This window comes from Carlito syrichta, unplaced genomic scaffold, assembly GCF_000164805.1.
Source record: "Carlito syrichta isolate Samal-C Ts95f unplaced genomic scaffold, Tarsius_syrichta-2.0.1 Scaffold306631, whole genome shotgun sequence".
Classification (NCBI taxonomy): domain Eukaryota; kingdom Metazoa; phylum Chordata; class Mammalia; order Primates; family Tarsiidae; genus Carlito; species Carlito syrichta.
The window spans coordinates 144471-161697 of NW_007250727.1; the positions used below are offsets into that span (position 1 = coordinate 144471).

The window sequence follows — 17227 nt, forward strand, 5'->3', positions numbered from 1 at the left end:
CCTCCGCGAGCCCGCAGGCCCCCACCCAGGGACTGCTGCACGGCTCGCCCGCCCGATTCATCGCCCTCCACCGCGGCTCACTGCATGTCTGCGTGTTCCTCACCCTCCCCCACGAAGCCCGCGCTCGCGAGGAAGTTGGTCCACTGAGCTTCCCGACATCAGGAACACCGCCTGGGACACCCAAAGGCCTCCTGAAGGTCGGTTCCAGAGCCGTGGACACACCGGGACGGGGGCCAGGGTCGCAGGCCCAGGGACGGCGCCGCGAAGAAATGACACCTGAAACCCAAACCACCAGGCGGCGGGGGTACCGCAAGGAAGGGCCGGACCCCAGTGCAGCCACCGGGCGGCCCTCAGCCCAGCGCGCGGGTAAGCACCTTGCAGACGTGCATCCACGAGTGGCGGCAGCACCCTCGGGTTCTAGACAGTGCCAACGCAGGGTGGAGAGCAGAGGAGAGGAGGAAACTGGGGTGAAGGGGACCAGAGCCCGCATGGGAGCTGCGTCCCACTACCCGGGAGGAACAACCCGGGAGGGTACATGTAATGTACCCTCTTACTGAGGCTCTCAGACTGGGCCCTGGCCGGGGGCCCTGTCTGCTCAGCAGTTAAGGAACGTGGGCCTTGGACTCGAGTTCTGCACACCAAGGACATCCTCAGTGCAGCCCAGCAAGCTCCTCATGCGCTGCCCTGTGCCTGCCCTGTGAGGGCCCGGGTCTCCCCCCCAGCAGCTCCAGGTCTTCATACACCTTTCACCACACTGGCTGTACTCACAGGCCTGCCCAGAGCTGTAGCTCCAGGCAGGAGGTCCTCCACAGGTGACCTCAGGTGCCCCTGCAGGCCGCTCGCCACTCTTCAAGGCGGGCCTCTGACAGCTCAGCACAAAGAGTCCAACAGCACCTCCATTTGTCGCCTATATGCCAAGGGTCGTGACTTTCCCAGAACTAGCTCCGCAATTAAGCCCCAAGTCCTCTGAGACAGTGGAAAGCCGAGCCATAGCCCAGCCAGACGACCAGAGAGCAGCCACGCCAAGACAGGCCCGCACAGCCAGGTCAAAGAGACAGCAATGACACTATGCAGCGTGCCCTGCACTCCAAGGGAAGCGGGACCCCAGGACATGGTATCAGTCACCAGAGCTTGCTGGAGACACTTGTGTTCAGGCCTTGGTCCAGCCCAGGGAGTCAGAGATCCAAGGTGGGCGCAGGCTGGTGCTTAAGCCCCCAGGGACACTGAGGCAAGCTATTGAGAATAGAGATTCTGGGTCGGAGTACTGAATGGCCCTCAGATCACCGGGCCAAAGGCAGGAGAGGACAACACAAATCAAGAAGAGTTAGGCACACTTAATCAGAGGTGTCGAAAGAATAAGAAAACGGAATCACCCAAAGCTGTTCCTCTGGGGCCGTGTGACTGGGGGACAGGAGGCGGCAAGCAGGAAAGGGGCCTGCCTGTCCCTGTAAACTGAGCCATACTCTCTGAGCCTTACGGGTGTGCACACCTTTCAGTAACTGCTTAGTTTTCAAAATTGTCGGGAACGGGTGCATGCTTGTGTCGAGGTAACTGGGGGGCCAGGGAGGGGGTGTAGCCTCGAAGGCGGGGAGGGGGCAAAGGAGCCCAGGCCTACCTGTCCAGAGATGTGCTAATGGGGGGAACTTGTCCAGAGAGCACTGCAAGGCTGCTGCCTGCAGGAAGTGAGGGGTCCCCGAGGGGGCCAGCCCTGTGGGAAAGCCAGGCCTGTTCCCTGTGCCACAGAGCTCTTTTCTAAGGAGGTGTTAGCACTGTTTTTGTGTTTTTATGAGTCAGTCTCACTCTGTCACCCAGGTTGGACTCACGGCCACCACAGCCTCAACCTGCTGGGCTCAGGCTATCTTTCCGCTTCAGCCTTCCAAATAACTGGAACTACAGGTGTGTGCCACCACACCTGGCTAGTTTTTCTTGATTTGTTGTAGAGACAGGTCTCTCCACATTGCCCAGGCTGGTCTCGAACCGCTGGGCTCAGGCCATTGGCTCGCCTCAGAGCACTGCTAAATGGACAAGGGTCTCCGGATCCCAGCAGCCCTCCTCAGGCCCCTCCCTGTGCATCACAGGCAGGCAGCCGGATGCCCAGGAGCTGAGTCTCCTCACAGGAGAGCCACATGCCTCGCAGTGTTTTCTTTAAAAGCATCTGAGAAATTCCCAGAATGAGCACATTAGGAGTACCAGATCCTCCATTTAAAAAGGACAGCAGCTGCCCTGGGGAGAGGCAGCGTCCACGCTGGCCCTCCCTCTCACATCCTCTCAAGTCTGTGATTACCAGGTCACTCCCAGGCCCCCTTCTCCCTGGAGGACTCCACTCAAGAGCCCCGAAAGCACGCGAGGGCAGGGCCTCTGCCCCGGAGCTGCAGTTTTCCTGGAGGCTGGCCCTGAACAACCCAGAGCGGAGAGGAAGGGCACCCAATGGAGCACAGGGCTGGAGAGCCAGCAGGGCCCGGCCACCAGGGCCCCACCCAGCCCTGACAGCATCCCTGCTCTTGCATGTCCCCAGGCCCGACTGGCTGGGCTCTAGCCTAGCGTCACCCACAGGTCCCCTGCGCCACTCGCTGCTCATGAAGAAGCAGCACCTGTGAAGCCAAGCCTGCAGATGGCTCTTGAGTACACTGTGGCACTGACGCTCCCTGAGGAGGGCGGGGCCTCGTTCCCAAGACACCTGCTGTAAGCGGCCTTGCTGGGAAAAATCCCACCTCGAAATCATCATCTGCATTGCTTTTGCCTCCAAATGTCCTGCAGCTGTGGTTCAGGCCCCAGGGCCACTGAGCAGCGCAGACCCTGGCCTCAGCCTGTGGGAGGCCGGATCCCACCCCTGACTCCCAGCTGCCTCACCAGGGCGGTAGCTCAGCCTCTCTGTCCCAGGACCCTCAAAAAGGGGGAGCCCGTGCAGATTCAGTGAGACGACCCACCTGGGCTGCCGGCGCTGGCACTGGGCACACAGGACACCCTTGTGCAGTGACACCACTGTCCAACAGTATGATCTGAGCACACCTCCCAGAAATACTCAAGTGCAAACAAATCATAATTATTTCTAAGGTTTCAAAAACACTCTGGATAAGCCAATCTAATTGGAATGACTTCTTAGTCATTTGAAACCTCACATTCACTTATTCACCAAGCACACACTTGGGAAGGACACCTGTCCCAGAGCGCACATCCCACTGTGGGCCACAGTCCAGGGGCGGGGCTTAGGTTGCCTGTGTGGATGGTGGCCAGCATTTTTTTAAGATGGAATTGCGGGCAGAAGAAAAAATGGAAACATCATGGAGAGCTGTCCTGCAAGACGTCTGTGCTGGTCTTGTCTAGGTAAGCACATGTGTGTTTGTGTGCACAGGCAAAGAGTGAGATGGGAGAGCACTGGGGACACTGTGTAGGTGTCACACAGCCAATGTTTCAAAATGGAGGCATGAGTCCCCAGGGGGCAAGGCCACCCGTCCCGGGTGACAGTGTCCCGCCACATCACGTCTCTCGGGCCTGCTGGTCATAAGGGGTGGCAGCCCCACAGCTGTGAGACGGAGTGGGCTCCAGTGGAAGGCATGGAAACTTGTCCCTTACCCTCTGGCTGAGGCCTGGCAGCTGAGCCATCCTGGGCACCCCGCCCCTGTGCCTGGGGTGTCCAGGGACCTGAGGCAAAGCTACAGAAGGGCATGACACCAAGGCTGAGGTCCATCTCAGGGGGTCCAGGACGTCCCAGAGAGGGGACTCAGAGCAGCAGCTGAGTGAACCACTCTCCCCTGCCCCACCTGCAGGCTGGCAGCCTGAGCCCCTGAAACGTCCTTACACTAAGGCTCTGTTGGCCGAGCCCCCTGTTCCAGCAGCTGAGAGCATCCCCACTGCCTGGCCTCCCCAGGTCCCTCCAGCCACCTGGCCTTACCTCCTCCCGAGAGACAGCCTTCTGGTTAGAGTCTGAGCTGAGCCACCTGAGCTCCCGGCAGTGAGCTCCGAGGGGCAGAGCAGCTGTGGATCCCCAGCCCAACTTGCAGAAGGTGAGGACACACGGGTGACTTGGGACATCTCAGGGAGTATAGCACTGGATCAAGGGAGGGAGCAGGTCGCCCGTGTTTCTGGGGAAGAACACCAAAGCGAAGCTGCAGGCCGGGGAGGACACCTAGGGGCCAGGAGTAGATGAGGGCTGCAAGGCCAGTCAGGATGTGGTGTTGGGCTCCCAGGGTGGCAAACTTGCCACCAAGAGGCTCAGTGATGTGAGCAGTGAACAGAGACCACCAGAAGGCCAGTGCCGTGACCCAGGTGGGAAGCCTCAGAGGGCAGATGCTGGGGCACACCAGAAGTCGCGAGTGACGGGGCGAGGCCTGACCTGTGCCAAGCGCGTCGGCTCTGGGTCACGGCCCCTCCCTGGGGCTCTGAGCAGCACTTCCCACCTAGGGCAGGGGAGCCTCTACCCCCTTGTCCTCGGCTCTCCTCCATCCTGTGGGACTCCCTGGGAGTGGACTCGGGCTGGACATGTTCCGTCGGCCACACCCACATGCACATGGATGAAAGCCGCGCCAGCTGCCTCCTCCCGGGACCCTGCACACCAGGCAGAGCAGGTGGGTTTTATTCTACAGCAGCTCTTCACGCCCACCCTGTGGCTGCACATCCCTGGGGCAGACCAGGGGAAGAGGGACAGCAGCCCGACAGTGCACAGACCCCATTGCCTCGCCCCCGTGGGCGTCCGGACTAGAGTCACAGGCAGGCCCAGACGTGGGGGCCAGAGCGGCTGGGGCCTCACAGCACATTCTTGATATCGCTGATCAACCAAGCGCAGGGTGTCGCAAATGGTGAGGCCACAGGGAGCACCAAGCAGAGGTCCCTGCCCTGGGGCAGAGACTTCCAACAGGTGGGGCAGGAGGACGGGAGGTGCCCCGGCCAAGGGGACTCGAGACCCACCTTCCCTCAAGAGACTGTACAAGCCAGGGATGACTTGTAAAACCAACTGACGCAAAGAGAAACACACGCTTGAAGACACCTGGGAACATTTTAGCAGGGACTGAGCACTAGATGACAAGGAATAACATTTTGTAAGTGAGATCAGCACTTTGAAATTTTGTTTTTGTGTTTTTCTGAAGATCTTATGTGTTGGGAAAGTTGTGGGCAAAATGAGCCTGCACCCCACTGGCCACGGACCCTGGCAGAGACTCCCAACCCTCTGGTCTCAGGCTCCTCTTGACGACCCCTGCCATGTGGGCTGTGTCCACAATCTCCCATGGATTTCACAAGGGGTGGCTGACCCCAACTGCACCAAGGTCCTCGTGGTCCTTCTGTGCCAGCTGTGGCACGCAGCACAGGCTGGCAAACTGCGCCTGACTTTACGAGTCAGGTTTCACGGCACGCAGCCACACCTGGTCGCTCCTGTGCTCCTCCGGGCCGCTCTGCGCTACTGTGGCATGTACCCTGTGGGGCGGTAGGTACCTCCTCTCCAGCCCTTTGCAGAAATGGCTGCTGGCACTGGCCAGGCAATGCCCAGCATGTGGACTCATCAGCGGCAGCATGAGAAGAAGTCCACACCGCATCTCTCAGGGCTGGAGGGGCCCTGCCATGAAGGCCCCTGGAAACAGGGCACATGGCCTCCATAGAGGGAAGGGGGAGGCCATGAGGCTGCTGGTGGGGCTGGGGTAGGGTCAGGATGGGTCTTGGCACACACACCTGGGCCCCATGGAGCCCACAAATGATTTTATTCAGCCCAAATAATGCTTTATTAGAACACACTGCCAACATCTGCCTGGCTCTCCCTGAGAAGCCCATGTGTCCTTGGCTCCTGTGCTCCCGGCCGCCCAGTCCTCACCTGCCCAGGTCTAGGGAGTTTCCTGCCAGGGTGGGTTGGGTGGCTGCATGGGATGGGGAGCGGGGCGCAGGGAGGGGAGACGGACCATCCTCAACACCAGATGGTGCCACCGGGCTGGAGGCGCAAGAGCAGGCCAGGTAGAGAAAGCAGCTCAAGGGCCTCAGGAGGAGACCAGGAGCCACGACGCCCAGCCCTCCACCTGGAGCTGGGGGCGCAAGGCCTGGGAAGGAAGGCCAGCGGTCAGGCAGTCCCAGGGCCTGGGAGGGGAGGATGGGCAGGAGGGGCCCCTCACGCCCAGATGAAGGAAATGGGCGGGACAGGAGGGTGTGGGCCGGCTGGAGCCAGGGACCACCTCACCTGGGTTCTCGTGGCTGGCCATCTGCTGGTCCTCGGAATCCAGAGGCCCTGGAGACCAGGCCTCTTCTCGCAGCTCCATGGCTGGGTCCCTGTTAGAGGAGGGCAAGACAGGAGGACAGTTCACAGGATGTCACGCATGACAGAGGGCCCTGCAGGGAGGCACCATGTGGACCCCACCGGCAGGCAGAGGCCCAGCACGCACCTCAGGGGTCTCAGAGACACAGCCTGGGCTAGCCTGGCCCTCCTCCCTGGAGGCCACAAACAACGAGGAAAGGGATCAGCTCAGGACTCACGCAGGCTGCAGCTGCCGCTAGCCCCTGGCCCAGCCCCACGACTTGCCCGCAGGATCTGGGCAGCAACTCCACCTCTGGGCCTCAGCTTCTCCACCACCAAGATGGAGGACAAGGGGACCGTCCAGTGTACACAGGAGAATGCATGTGTGGCACTCTTGCCACAGAGAAGGGACCGTAACAGAGTCCCATGGCCCCTGGCAGACCACTGACCCAAGCCCGCAGAGACAGGGCAGCAGCACGCACATGTGCAGGGCTCCTGTGTCACGAGGCGCTGCCAACCTGCACCCACCCACCTTTGTGGCTGCCATGGTGGCTGAGCCCAGAGTGGACACGTGAGTTGCCTGGGGAGTTCCTCCCCAACCCTCTTTTAAAGCTCATGACAGTCAAGCCAGACTGGTGGATAGGCTCCGATGCCTGGTGGCATCAACATGCAGACAGGCGGTGTGGCACTCTTGCCACAGAGAAGGGATCAACCTGCTGGCCAGGTGAGGCCGGTGTGCAGGGACGAGGGACTTGGACCACCGCACGGGGCCCCAGGACAGCAGGGCCCCGGTGGGGCCACACACACATCCCAGGCCGGAGTTCCACACTCCAGGGATGTTTCCACCCAGGGATGTGACAGCCTATGTCCACAGCCAAACAAGGGCAGTTAAAAGGATGTCCTGCTGGACCAAGCGCAGCGTGTCCACCACCAGCTGACCATAGCCAGTCACAGAGGTCCTTCTCCATGCCATGGCTTCACTTGACTAGCCCCAAAAAAGAAAATCTCACTCTGTCTCATACAGGGCTTGGGGCAGGCTCACTGAGGCCTGCAGCACCAGCACTGGGGCTATGACCACCCTGCTCCCTGGGTGGCAGGAGCGTGGAGAGGCCTGCCTGAGGCGATGCCCTTCAGTGCAAGTCCCTTCAGTGTGCTGCCATCTCAGAACAGCCCGAGGAGCCCAGGCCCACCACGGGCACCCCCAGCCCTGCCCCAGCTCCACTCTGTCTCTGCACCTGCCTGGGTGGGCACTGTGGCAGCAGGAGGAAGCTGTCTGTCCCCTTCCTGCCTGGCTCCTCCCCCAGCTGGACAGCCGCCAGTTCCCCCGCAATGCACATGTCCTGGTGCGCTGCTCCTGTCCACAGCTGAGCAGTAGTCCACTGTGTGGAAGGGCCACACGCCAGCCACCAGCCACAGAACTGGCTCCCACGAACAGTCTTGGTCAGCACCGGCATCTGAACATGTATCTGTGTGGACGCATGTCTTTGCCTCTTGGGGGGGGTGAGCGCTCCAGGGTTCACACTCAAACCCCAAGGCCACACCCCGTGACTGCCATAAGGGGCAGGGCCTGTGGGGGGCTCAGCATGCAGGCAGGGGGATGAGTGGGCCAGCCCCAGTGGGCCCCTGGATGCCCTTTCTGTCACAGCTGTGCACTGCGGCGGAGCGGCCCGGGCTTCCACCACCACCAGCAAGCTTGTGCTCCGGCCTGGTCCCTGGAGTAGCCTTGCCCCCTGCAGTTGGACCCCTGGCGGGACACGGCATCACAGCACCAACCACCGGGACACCAGTAGAGGAGCCCAGGCCAGTGCGCTCGGGTCAGATGCCCTCAGTGCCAAGGAGCCCTCGCCTGCCGTCTGCATTGCTCACTCCACCAAGGAAGCCTCACCCTGGGTCAGCAGGATCGGTGCTGGGAAGGCAGGTGCTGCTCTACCCCGAGCAGCTCCATCTCCTCTGCAACCACCTTGAACCCCCCCGTGACATGGACTCACCACCCCCGAGCGCCCCACGGAGCCATCCCACCGTCGGGGTTAGTGGCAAGCCTGCCCCGGAAGCTTCTACTGCCATCTCCAAGCTGCCTGGTAGGCACTCAGGGAAGCTGCCCGTCCTGGGAACAAATGCACGCAGGCACACCATGTGATTCAGCAGGCGGCACGTGGACACCCACCACAGAGGCCCCTGGCCCCCTCCACAAGGCCAGCAAACCATGGAGGAGTCCGAGTCTGCCACACCCTCTGGGCCGGCATGACTGTGTCCCCAGCACACAGATGAGCACACTGAGGCCCAAGGTCCCCAGCCAGGGTGGGCAGAACTGCAACTTGGACACAATCACAGGCTCACCCAGGCAGTGCCCCTTCCCAACAGCCACGGGACACGCAGGCCTGTGCTCCTGTGTGTCCCCACTGCTTGGCACCTGCAGGGCCACACACGGGCCACCAGAAGGACGCAGCCCACCCCAGCCCCACACAGGACCTGCTGGAGGACAGGCCTGCCCACGCTATGGGTTCCGGCTACTGCTCCAAGCTGCCCCATGCCCAGGACGGCGCCCGGAAAGGTGAGCACACCGGAACAGGCCTCTGGGGAGGACACGGCACCGCTCTGCATGCTCCCTGCATGAACATGCTCTATGTAGAGGAGTCGAGGCTCAGCATCCCCTGCTGGCCAGGAGCTCTGACCATCCTGAAATTCAGTGGGCAGCAGGAGGGCCCTGCCAGGTGCAGGTGCCACAAAAGGGGCAGCCAGGCCTGTGCACAGAGTGATGAGGTCAGAGGGCAGCAGTGGGAGGAGGACTTGTGCTGGGACCACCTGAGTAGCCTTGGCCTGCCCAAGACTGACCACGTGTACAGAGAGAGCGACAGGAGAGGGCCACGGAGGTGAGCGAGGGCTGGAGGTGGCCACAGACACTGAGTGAGGGCGCGAGGGGACCACCGAGGGAAGCGAGGGCAGGAGGAGCAATGCGTGGAAGTGAGAAAGTGCTGGCAGAACTCCAGCGGGTCAGAGTCCACATGGGGGCAGGCAGGCAGGCCCCAGCCCTGGGTGGCAGTTCAGGGCCTCAGGGGCTCCCGGCCCTGCCCCAGTCACCACAGGCCAGCATGCCTGGGCCCTGAGGGCATCCTAACTCAGTTAATGCTGCTGGGCTGAGGGCACGGGTGAGGAAGGGCTCCCTGGAGCAGCCTCGCAGCCTCGCAGCCCCCTGCATCCTGAGCAGCATGGGGAGGGCGTCCTAAGTCACGCGGAGGGCGTCCCAAGTCGCTTGGCACCCCCTTCACAGGTTAGATGCATCAGAACATGGGTCGCAGTAACCTCACAACAGATGGAAGGCTTTCTGCTTCTCATCTTCACTGATTTCTTTCTTTCTTTTTTTTTTTTGCATAGAGACGAGGTCTCCCTATGTTGTCTCAAACTCCTGGGCTCGAGCAATCCTCCTTGGCCTCCAAAAGTGCCAGGATTACAGGTATGAGCCACCATACCCAGTCTTTTCTTTATTTCTTGTTTTTTTAAATCTAGTTGTTAACAGTAACAGAGTATCCCATCTGGGACAAGAAAGATGAATGGTTTCTACAGCCCTTAGGGCTGTTTCAAGGTGGGCACGCTGCTGGGGACTGGCAGACGTGAGACAGGGGTGCACACATGCCAGAGCGGACACTGGAGGCACGTGGACCACAGCAAGTACGGGGGTGCCTGACCGCCCTCCCTCCAGGAGGCTGAGGAACCCTGCCACCACGGGCAAGGGAGTCGCTGCTGCGTCTGCACAAACCACCATTAAGACAGCCCCATATCCCTCGGCCTCCTGCTGACTTGCTTTTCTCCCTGGCTACCGTCTGCTTAGCCCGACAACAAACACAGAGGCCTCAGCGCTTCGGGGTCTTCAATTCCTGGGAGTCTCCCACGTACGTGTAAGAATGGAACCTGTGTGCTTTTCTGCTGCTAATCTGCTTTGTGTCAACGTGAGTCTCAGACCCTTCCTGAGACCCGAAGACAGAGAGGAAGAGTTCTGCCTCCCCTGCGCAGCATACACAACCCTGTGGGCCCTCAGATCACACCAGGGGTCCCAAGCCCCCGGGCCGTGAACCTGTAGGGTCAGTGGCCTGTCAGGAACTGGACCGCACAGCAGGAAGGGAGCAGCAGGCATGTTCTGCCCTGTCAGGTCAACAGCATTAGAGTCTCATGATTGTGAACTCTAAATTTTATGAATGTGTGAGTCCTATCTCTCTTAGAAAGTAAGTAACCTTTTAAAAGTTGCACAGGCCTTGCAATTACAACGTGAACAAACAAATGCCCTCAGAAAAGAAGGCAGAAGCCAGGCACAGTGGCTCATGCCTGTCATCCCGGAACTTTGGGAGGCAAAGGCAAGAGGACTGCCTGAGTCCAGGGATTCAAGACCAGCCTAGGCAACTTGGCGAGACCTCATCTCTACAATAAATCAAAAAAATTAGTCAGGTATAGTGGCACAGGCCTGTGGTTCCAGCTACTTGGGAGGCTGAGATGGAAGGATCACCTGAGCTCAGCAAGAGCTTGCCACTGCACCCCAGTCTGAGTGACAGAGTGAGACTTTGACTCAAAAAAAAAAATAGAGCAGCCTGACCAGGGACCAAGGAGGTGGGAGGGGAGGCAGTCCCCCACCTCCTTCCCTTTATTTTCGAGTGCTGGAACATAAGCACATAACTCAGTAAAAGCTGGGACTTCCAGCCTGGGGCAGTCCCCAGGTCTCCACCTTCTGAGGGTCTGCCTCCACTCCCCTCCAGCTGCAAGTGGCCTGGACAGTGGCGGGTGGCTCTCTCACTCAGTGGGGACCTACTGTACACCAGGAGGCCCACCCTGCCTGGAACCCGGGTGGCTGTGCCATGAGGCAATGAGCACCCAGCAGACCCAAGTCCTGGGTGGTGAGAGCCCGGGCAGAAGTCAGGCCAGCCAGAGAGGCTAGGGGGGCGGGCTGGAAAGGCATCTCTGTGGCACAGCTGGAGGTCTGCGGTTAAGCTCAACTGCTGCCACCATGAACTGCCCTCGCCCAAACACGGCTGCACACGTTTAAACAGCCACATTTAAATGAGTATCCACAAACGTGCACCAACCATTCTGACGCTCCCTCACAGTCTGGAAAACCTAGACTACCATCAGGCCGCTAGAGAAAAAATGTCCTGAGCTGGGCGTCCAGGAGTAAGGTGCCAAGGGTTGGGCCCCTATAAGACAGGGACGGGCAGCAGGGGCCTTGCAGAAGTGGCGAGGTTTCATAGGACCACTCGAGAGCAGGCGAGACACGTTTGGCAAGCGTCACCTGTCCTCCTCCTCTGCCTTCATCCATCCATTCAACAGGGCCTGCCCTGATCTCCCACCAGCACAGGGAAAGGCAGCAGCATAAGCCAGGGGTCTCTGGCAGATGCGACCGCCAGCGAGGGCCAGAGCCGCTCCCTGGAGACACAAACCCTGGGCGACTCGAGGAACCTGCTGGAGCTGCAGGTCAGGCTCTGAAACAAGCCTGCTCCTCAGCCAGGTCTCCCACCCAGTCCTCACTTCCCAGCCTCCGCTGGCGCTCACCCAGCCCTGACCTCCACTCCCCAGATGAAGGAAGGGCAGGGGTGTCTTCCAACCCAATTAGCAGGGATCTGAGGGCCCATTAAGTGCAAGACAAATTACTGTTATTGTTGTTGTGAGGCGGTCCCACCCACCCTCTGGAGGCCTGCCTGCCAATTATCCCCTTTCTTCTGCAGCCAATCTCTCACCTCCTTCCCCAGCCGGCTCTGCGGGCCACTGCCTCTGGGCTCTGCCCAGACCCCCATCTGCACCCACCTTCTGCTCCCCCTCGGGCAGCCTCACTGCAACCACCACCCCCTCCTTCCTCCTGGCATCCTCTTGCCCCCCTCGGCACTCAATCCGGACACCCCCCGACTTCCAGTCCTGTGGCTGCTTCTGGTCTCAACTCTGCCACATCCACGCAGCACCCGGCACCTGCACGCAGGCACCCCGCTGTGCCCCTGCCTCTCCCCCGCCCTGCATCAAGGGCTCTTTACACGCTCCCCCACTATCCTGGCTCCCACCCTGCCCTCCGAAGCGCCCTCCCCACACCCCAGGCCAACTCATCTTGCTGAAGTCACTCCGTTCAAGCAGCCCAGTTAAAAACGGGGCATCTGCACAGACGCTCCTCCCAAGAAGATGGACAACTGGCCAACGCACATGTGACAAGAATGCAGCGCCGTTAGCCATCGGGAGACCGAGGCCACGGGGAGACCCCACTCGTGCTCCCCCGGAGGCATAACAAAACACCGAAAACAGCAAGTGCCAGGGGGGACGAGGCTGGAGCCTTGGTGCTGCTGGCGGGCAGTCGCTGCAGAAAATGCCCGGTTGTTCCTCCAGAGTCAAGAGCAGTGACAGTCCCACCCTGCGGTCCACACTCAGCACACTTGCAAGAGAAGCAAGATGTAACATACGTCCACAGAACACGTGTACTCAAGTGTTCACAGAAGAGACACTGAATGCCCAGTGGCAGATGCCCAGGCGCACAGGGAAACAGCGCCCAGTCACAAAGATCTGCACCCTGACAGGGACGGAGCCTGGAAGAGCTATGCTCAGGAAAGCAAACCAGACCCAGACAGCCACAGTGGCACAACTCCGTGTCTGAGAATGGCAGGGAAAGCAAGCAGGTGGGCAGCCCCAGGGGTGGGGAGAGGGGGCAACTGCCCAGGGGACAGGGAGCTGCTTTCTGGGGTGATGAAAACGCCCTAACATCGTCCGTGGTGGCAGCTACACAGCTCAGCGAAAGGATAGAACCGTGCCCCACGGGAACCACCCCATAAAGCTGTGAGCTGGCACGCCCCCTGCCTCAAGGGCCCCACCGCACAAGCCAGCCGCACTGGTCCAAACCCGTCTCCTCCCTGGCCCCTCTCCTCCCGGTCCCCCACTGGCTGCCCACCTCACCTGATACAATGACAAACTCTCTCCCAGCCAGGCCAGCCTCGAGAGGGCCTGCCCATCCTCCGCAAGGTTCTCACCTTTCAGGGCCTGCTCAGATGTCACCTACTCTCAGAAGCTCACACCGCCCTCCCACCTGTGGGGCTGACTTCCTGGCCAGTCTCTTCTGTTTCCTGCCTTGAGGTCTGAGTCTTTCCTGGCACCAAGCTCCCACGGCCAGTACTCTGCCACAGAGGACTGCTGGGGCCGACCGGCCTTCACTCCTCTGCACTGGCCGGCAATGCCCCCAGGGAGCCCTCTGGGGGGCCCACCAGCTCCTCCCTCACATCCCTCTCGCAAGGCAGCCTCACCCGTGTTCCAGGCTGGGCAGCTGAAGTGCAGACGGCATCCAGTCCTCCACCCTGGGGACACCTGAGACCCCCCCCTGGAGCCTCATGCCCGCTGTCCTGGGGGCGCGGGAGGCCTCTGTGGCACGCTTTCCTGTATGCTCTCCGGTGACTGCCTGCTGCCATCCCTCCCTCCCTGGAGCCAGTCTTGGAGCTCATTCTGGCAGCAGCCCTTTCTCTGGCTCCCATCCTCTGGGGACTTTCCCCTTCCCCGCCCGAGGTGGCCTGAGGAATATCCACACCACTATTCGCTCTCCCAGCCTTGTCCTGTGTGGGTGAGCACAGCAGCACCCCCAAGTCCCCCTCAGGTCTCCCACCTCCAATCCCCCACCCTGGCGAAGCCCGGCAGATGGGCCCTGCCCAGCCACCACCCCCACTCCCGAGGGGAGTTCTAGAACGATCAGAACCTGGATCTGCTGTCAGGCTGTAGCTGCCAGGGGTGGGGAGGTGGGGGAGGCGGCAGGATGGGGTGCCCTGGAGGCCACCCCCGGCACCCACAGGTACGCAGACCCTCGGGGAAGGTCCTGATCCTTAGAGGCTGGCAAGTAACTGAAACTGCTACAGACAAAGCCAAGTCGTCTGCAAGCCAAAAGCCCCACACCTGCAGGGGCACTGAGGATTCTGGTGATGGCACAGGCTGTGCAAGTCCGCCTGTGGCAACAAGTGTGCCACGGGTGGGGGTGCTATGCGTGTCAGGCAGAGGGCACGCAGGAATGCTCCGAACCTTCCTCTCCGTCTCGCTGTGGACCTAAAGCTGCTCTAGAAAAGGAAAGTTCCAAGTTCCAGTGATTCAGGAGGTGGAAGCAAGGACCACTTGAGCCCTAGAGTTCAAAACCAGCCTGGGCAACATAACGAGTCCCCATGTCTTTCAACACACACATACCCCACAGGCCGTCCCACATGCCACCGCCCCTCAGCTGAGCCAAGGAGCAGGCTGGCCACTTTCCAGGAAGGTGCGAACTCTCCTACCTGGCTCTCTGTAGAGTCCCCTCCACATACCTCGCCCACCCTCCCTCTGCAGGTCTGCTCAGTGCCATGAGCCCACTTTCCGAGGCCTGGCATCAACTGCAGCTCCCCTGGAAGCTTTCCTGGATTGCTCCTTCCCTCAGCTCCAACCGTCCTCCCTCACCCAACAAGAACAGACTGCTCCCATCATGGAAGCACTGATCCTGATCCCCACAGTCACTCAGGGATGGTGGTGGCCAGAGGACTGTCTCTCGGGTGCATGCTCCCACCCCTGTCCTCACAGGGTCAGTGTCAAGATCAGATGAAAGACATGTGTGAAGTGCTCACCCAAAAGCCAGAAGCCACCGTGGAGGCGCCCGGCAACACTATCACTGCTGTCCCCGTCCTGCAGACGGGAAGCAGAGGCCTGGACCCGTGGAGGGGCCAAGGTCACATCATATGGCCAAAGGCGGCTTGGCTCTCCTGACTCAGGGACACTGGCACCTGCTCCCTTTCCACCCCACCACGAGAGTGAGCCCTGTGTCCCTGGGAGGGATCCCTGTCTCACTCACCTCTGCGGCACCTCCTGCAGGCCCCACGGGGTCCAGCAGACTGCACTCGAGGAGGGCAGGGCAGCTCCCAGCACCAACCCTGCTTACTCAGGAATCCGGGCTCTGACCCGCCTCACCCTGGGCTGCAAGGCCAAGACCATTCTGGCACTCTGGTGGGTCCCCAGCCATGTCCTCCGCAAGGCCTGGCCATCCTGAAGCCTCGGAAGGGGGGGGTCGGTGGGCACAAGAGAGAAGCCCACATCCTGAGAGCCCAAAGGGAAAGGGTGAGAGGCCAAGGCAGGGAAACTCCTCCCCGGGGGCCTGGAGGGGTCACCCCGCCCCCGGGGGATGGATGTCCCGGAAAGCCCCACCTGGGTTTGGGGCTTGGGCTGGCTTCTCCATGCAGTGCTCCTGGAACGGGGCCAGGGACATCAACAGAGTGGCCGCCCCCGCCCACCCCCACAGGCTCAGGGAGGCCTCCTTACGGTCAGCCTGCATCTCAGCACACAACCCCCGTGTCCCCGCCACCTGTCAGCTACCTCTGCTTCTCCATATGCAAGAAGTCCCCTGACCCAACAGTGGCCCAGTGTGTAGGTATCCCCATGACAGGGCATCCCACAGGAAAGGGAGCTCAATATCCCTAAGCCAGCCACTGACACCCAGGAGGACTTCAGAACAGTCTCTGTATCTCCAGACCCCCAAGCTCTGGATCACAGGCAGACTCATGATCTGATGCTGCCCGGGCATGAGGATCCACCCTCTTCCCCTAAAATGGGGGATCCCCTCCATGCCGTTCCCCTAAAATAGGTGACCCCCTCCATGCCATTCCCCTGAAACAGGGACTGCCTCAGTGCCTTTCCCTAAAATGGGTGACCACTTCCGTCTTGTTACCCTACAACGGGTGGCCACCTCCATGCCATCCCCTGTAACGGGTGACCGCCTCTGTCCCATTTCCCCAAAATGAGTTACCACCTCCATTCCATTCCCCTAAAAACGGGTGACCGCCTCCGTCCTGTTCTCCTAAAACGGGTGACCACTCCTCCATGCCATTCCCTAAAACGGGTGACCGCCCCCGTCCTGTTCCCCTAAAAAGGGTGACCATCTCCATCACAGGACCTCGAGAACTCAGCACAGTGAGGAACAAGCACAGACCAGACTGCCAAACACCCAGCAAGGAGTGTCCTCAGACCTGCAGTCTCTCTTACCATGGAGGCCCTGGCACCCAGCACAGCCATGGAAGGCTGGAGGCCTCAGGAAGTCCCAGAGGATGACAAGGTAAGGTCTGGAGAGGCCTGTGGCCCGCATCTGAGCAGTGTCTGAGCTGCATAAGCCTGGCAGCGATACCTCTGGGGCAGCCAGGCAGTTGACGGTGGCCTTGAGAATCCTGCCGTTTCCTGCCCACCACCCTAACTCCAGGGTCCCCTCAAGACTCGTCACCTCCCGGGCATGTCCTCCTGGCCACACAGTCCCTCTGGGCTCCTAGCTCTCGGGGTCACCCTGGCACACCTCCCCACCCCTCCGCCCAGAAGATGGGTGATGTGTCCCTTTGTGGGTTCTAGGATTCCTGGCATTGCCACCACCGGGTCTCGCACAGGGGAGCCCTGAGACCATCCTCCACCCAGGCTGGCCCAAGAGCCTCTTCTGGGCCCTCCAGCACAGCTGAGCCAAGGCCACACATGTGTGACCTACCCAGCACTCAAGGGGAGCCCACTCTCCTTTCCAGGGGACTGAGGAGGAAGCAGCCTGGGAAGGGGAGGCCGCCGCCCAAGATCACAGAACAGGAAACACAGAGGGGGCCCAGAGCCCTTTCACACGCTGCACACCCACCTTCCAGGGTCTGCTCCAGCTCTAAAGGAAAGCGCTACGAGCCACCCCGCTGAGGTCAACACCACCACCTCCTGTTGTGTCCAGAGGGAAGCTTAGGAGCTGCAGTTTCTCATCCAAGGCCGCCATGGTGAGCGGCGGAGCGGGGAATCTGAGCCCACGTCTGCTGACCCCAGCGCTCTCGGGAACACGACCCAGCGACCGTGGGCATTCTGGACCTTCGCCAGGGCCAGCCGTAATATCCCTTCCCATTCCTTGGCTGGGCTGGGGGAAACGGATGAGACCAGCGCTAGCGCGGGAGGAATCCGATCCTGGGCGAGGCCGGCGAGGGAACGTCAGCTGCATTAGCCAAAGAGGCTTAGCCTGGCAGAGGCGCTAAGCAGATCAGGGCCCCGTGCGCCCCAGAG

At 60.8% G+C, this 17227-nt stretch overlaps 1 protein-coding gene across 1 annotated transcript in view; it reads right to left on the reverse strand.

Annotated features, from left to right (window-relative positions):
- The window catches only part of ZNF787 (zinc finger protein 787), an 18258-nt gene extending 1371 nt beyond the window's left edge, over positions 1 to 16887 (reverse strand). The window contains exons 1-3 of the mRNA XM_008063192.2: positions 16824 to 16887; positions 6119 to 6246; positions 574 to 587 (exon numbers count right to left, since the gene is read on the reverse strand). Of these exons, the coding sequence (XP_008061383.1) occupies positions 574 to 587; positions 6119 to 6236 (132 nt within the window). The 5' untranslated portion in view covers positions 6237 to 6246; positions 16824 to 16887. The remainder of the gene's footprint in view (positions 1 to 573; positions 588 to 6118; positions 6247 to 16823) is intronic.
- Positions 16888 to 17227: the final 340 nt, after the last annotated feature.